At 33.7% G+C, this 2,964-nt stretch overlaps 1 protein-coding gene across 1 annotated transcript; it reads left to right on the plus strand.

Annotated features, from left to right (window-relative positions):
• Positions 1-1,357: 1,357 nt before the first annotated feature.
• LOC130591317 (zinc finger A20 and AN1 domain-containing stress-associated protein 5) lies at positions 1,358-2,511 on the plus strand. The gene has a single exon (XM_057394566.1). The coding sequence runs from the start codon at positions 1,638-1,640 to the stop codon at positions 2,142-2,144; it is 507 nt and encodes a 168-aa protein (XP_057250549.1). The 5' UTR covers positions 1,358-1,637; the 3' UTR covers positions 2,145-2,511.
• The last annotated feature ends 453 nt before the right edge of the window (positions 2,512-2,964 follow it).

Raw genomic sequence — 2,964 nt, forward strand, 5'->3', positions numbered from 1 at the left:
TTTTTAATATTACATAGACCTTAAAGTCAAATTCAAGTAATTAAATCATGAGTTCAAACATAAATATGGTAGCATTTGATTCGCCTCAGCAATATTCATCTACATCCCTCGTATCAAGAGGGGAAATATGTTTGATCACCTCGACTTACTCAGTGTGACTTCTATATTTGAAAGATCATGAAGTGTAATAGCTTAAATAATTAGATGAGTTCAAACATAAATATGGTAACAGTCGATTCACCTCAACAATACTCATCTACATCCCTCGTATCAAGAAGGGAAATATGTTTACCTCGACTTACTCAGTGTGACTTCTATATTTGAAAGATCATGAAGTGTAATATCTTAATCAATTAAATGAGTTCAAACATAAATATAGCAGCAGTCGATTCACCTCAACGATACTCATCTACATCCCTCATATCAAGAAAGGAAATACGTTCACCTCAACAATACTCATCACATCCCTCGTATCAAAAAGGGAAATACATTCACCTCGACTTACTTAGGGTAACTTCTATATTTACAAGATCACGAAATGTAACCGCATCATATGGATAATTACCCAAAAAGAGGAAATGGATTGGAAAATCATATGCCAACCAAAATTTCCCAATAAATGTGGATATAGGATTCCAGGGAGCACTAGCACGCCAAAGGCCCCTTATATAAAAAGGGGTATAATTGGGAATATATTATTTAAAATTATATGTCATCTCCATTCTCTTGTGGTCCACATCTCTTTGAGCTATACTACCATCCATCCTTTTCATAAAAGGAAAAACAAAATACTATTAGTCCTCCCTATTAAAAAAAAACAACATTATAATAATAGGAAATAAATTATCTTAATCTTCTTCAAATATACAAGGCCAATCAAGTTGGTAGAATGTGTTGGAAAATCACAACATCCCAACTTGAATTTCCAAAAATACCCTTATACTTTTCACCCTTTTACCAAAAGAGAAACCCCACACATGAAGGAAAAGCTTATTGTACACTTTGTAATTCATCCGTTTCATGATACTCGCTATATTTTTCATTGTGGGAAGTTTTACATTATTTATTACATTTTTTTTAAGCAATAAACTCTCTCTATCCCTTTACTCCCACATAAGTTCCTTTTCTTTTTTACTTTATACCTCTCTCTTTTCTAAAAAATTGTTTAAAAGTCCGTGAATTGAATAGTATAGCGAATAATATGAAACGGGAAAAGTGATACATGAGTCATTAAAATGAAGTCATATAACCATTATGGTCTAAATAATGGGCTAAAATGTGGTGTTCCTCTTTCCAATGAAAAAAACCAAACTCCAAAAAATAATTTTAAAAAAACAAAATTATAATTTTTTTTAAAAAAAAGAGGAGAGAGAAAGAGGTATTATTAATAATTTTTTCTTTGCCTTTACCAATTGCCGACCTTTGATTATTTTACACCCTCACAAACCCACACCTTAAAAATTCCAATCCCATTTCTCCATCTATCTTTTGCTCTTCACAAAAAAAGAAAAAATACCCACCATTTCTCCATCTTCTCTCTCCAAAACCCAGAAATTAGTTTTTGTTTTCATCATCATCATCTTCATCTTCTTCATTTTTGCAAAAAAAAATCAAACCCAGAAAAAAAAACTACTATTATGGCACAGAAGAGAGAGAAAGATGAAACTTTAGAGCTCAAAGTTCCAGCTGAAACACCCCTTTCTCTCTCCTGCCCGGATAATTGCAAAAAAATCACATCTTCATCATCTTCTACCTCAAATACCACCCGGCCCGACATGGCCCGTATAGATCCGGTCAGCTCAGAGCCAGCCCGACCCAGATCCGAAAGAGAAGACCATCAACAACAACAAGAACACCACGAAACGACGTCGTTGTTGAAGGATACCCAACAAAACGCAGCGTCTTCTGATTTATTATTATCATCCGTTTCAACAAACCCAGTTAAAAAAGCGGTCAACAGGTGTTCGGGCTGCGGTAAACGGGTCGGGCTGACCGGGTTTCGGTGTAGATGTGGAGATCTGTTTTGTGCAGATCACAGGTATTCAGATCGTCATGATTGCAGTTATGATTATAAAACTGCAGGAAGAGAAGCAATTGCTAGAGAAAATCCTGTTGTTAGAGCTGCTAAGATCTTGAAGGTTTAGGATTTTTAATCGGTCAAAGTTTAAGTCAAAGGAGAGAGAAAAACTAGAGATGGGTTTTTTTCCGGGTTTGGGCTGGATAAGGTGGGTTTTGGTGGGTTGGTGGTTGGGTGGTTGGGGTGAAGTGGGTGGATGATGGGTTGAGATGGTGAGGGGTATTATTATCATTTTACAAAAATGTGTTGTGACTTTTATTTTGTACTCTTATTATTATTTGTTTGTTTTTGTTTTAAAGAAGAAAAAAAAAAGAGAAAAAAATAATTTTTCTATAGTAGGTTTTGTTTAACCATCAACTCAATGGGTTAATTAGTATTGTTTGTTATATTGTAATTTGAAAAAAAAAAAGATGATTAAATTATTGAGTGCCTCACTTGGTTATTATTCCACCATTTGATTATATATACGTCGTTTCGTTTTAAATGCAATAAATGAATATTTTATATCTACAAAATAAATATCCTTTTATTGTATTTAAAACGAAATGGAAAAAGACAATTTTTGCGTAACAATTACCAAACCAAGTTGAAGATATGAGATTACCAATTTTTATGAGATCATTTCTATATGTATTTAGATTTGTTTGAGATTTGTGAATATGAATGAATCTCAAATGATTTCTTGTAAGAGAGGACTAATAAGATAAGCCACTTATATGGACCAAATGGACATCAAGTTTGACGTAATTGATGTGTTATTTAGCCTTATGACTGGATTGCGAAAGTGGGGACTATGTCACTATAGACTATAGTCCATAGGAGGGTAGTGAAGATTGAGAAATGTTTTTTTGTGATGATTGATGGTATTGGCAACACCACGATGTTTA

The sequence above is a fragment of the Beta vulgaris genome, chromosome 4 (genome assembly GCF_026745355.1).
Source record: "Beta vulgaris subsp. vulgaris cultivar EL10 chromosome 4, EL10.2, whole genome shotgun sequence".
Lineage (NCBI taxonomy): Eukaryota > Viridiplantae > Streptophyta > Magnoliopsida > Caryophyllales > Amaranthaceae > Beta > Beta vulgaris.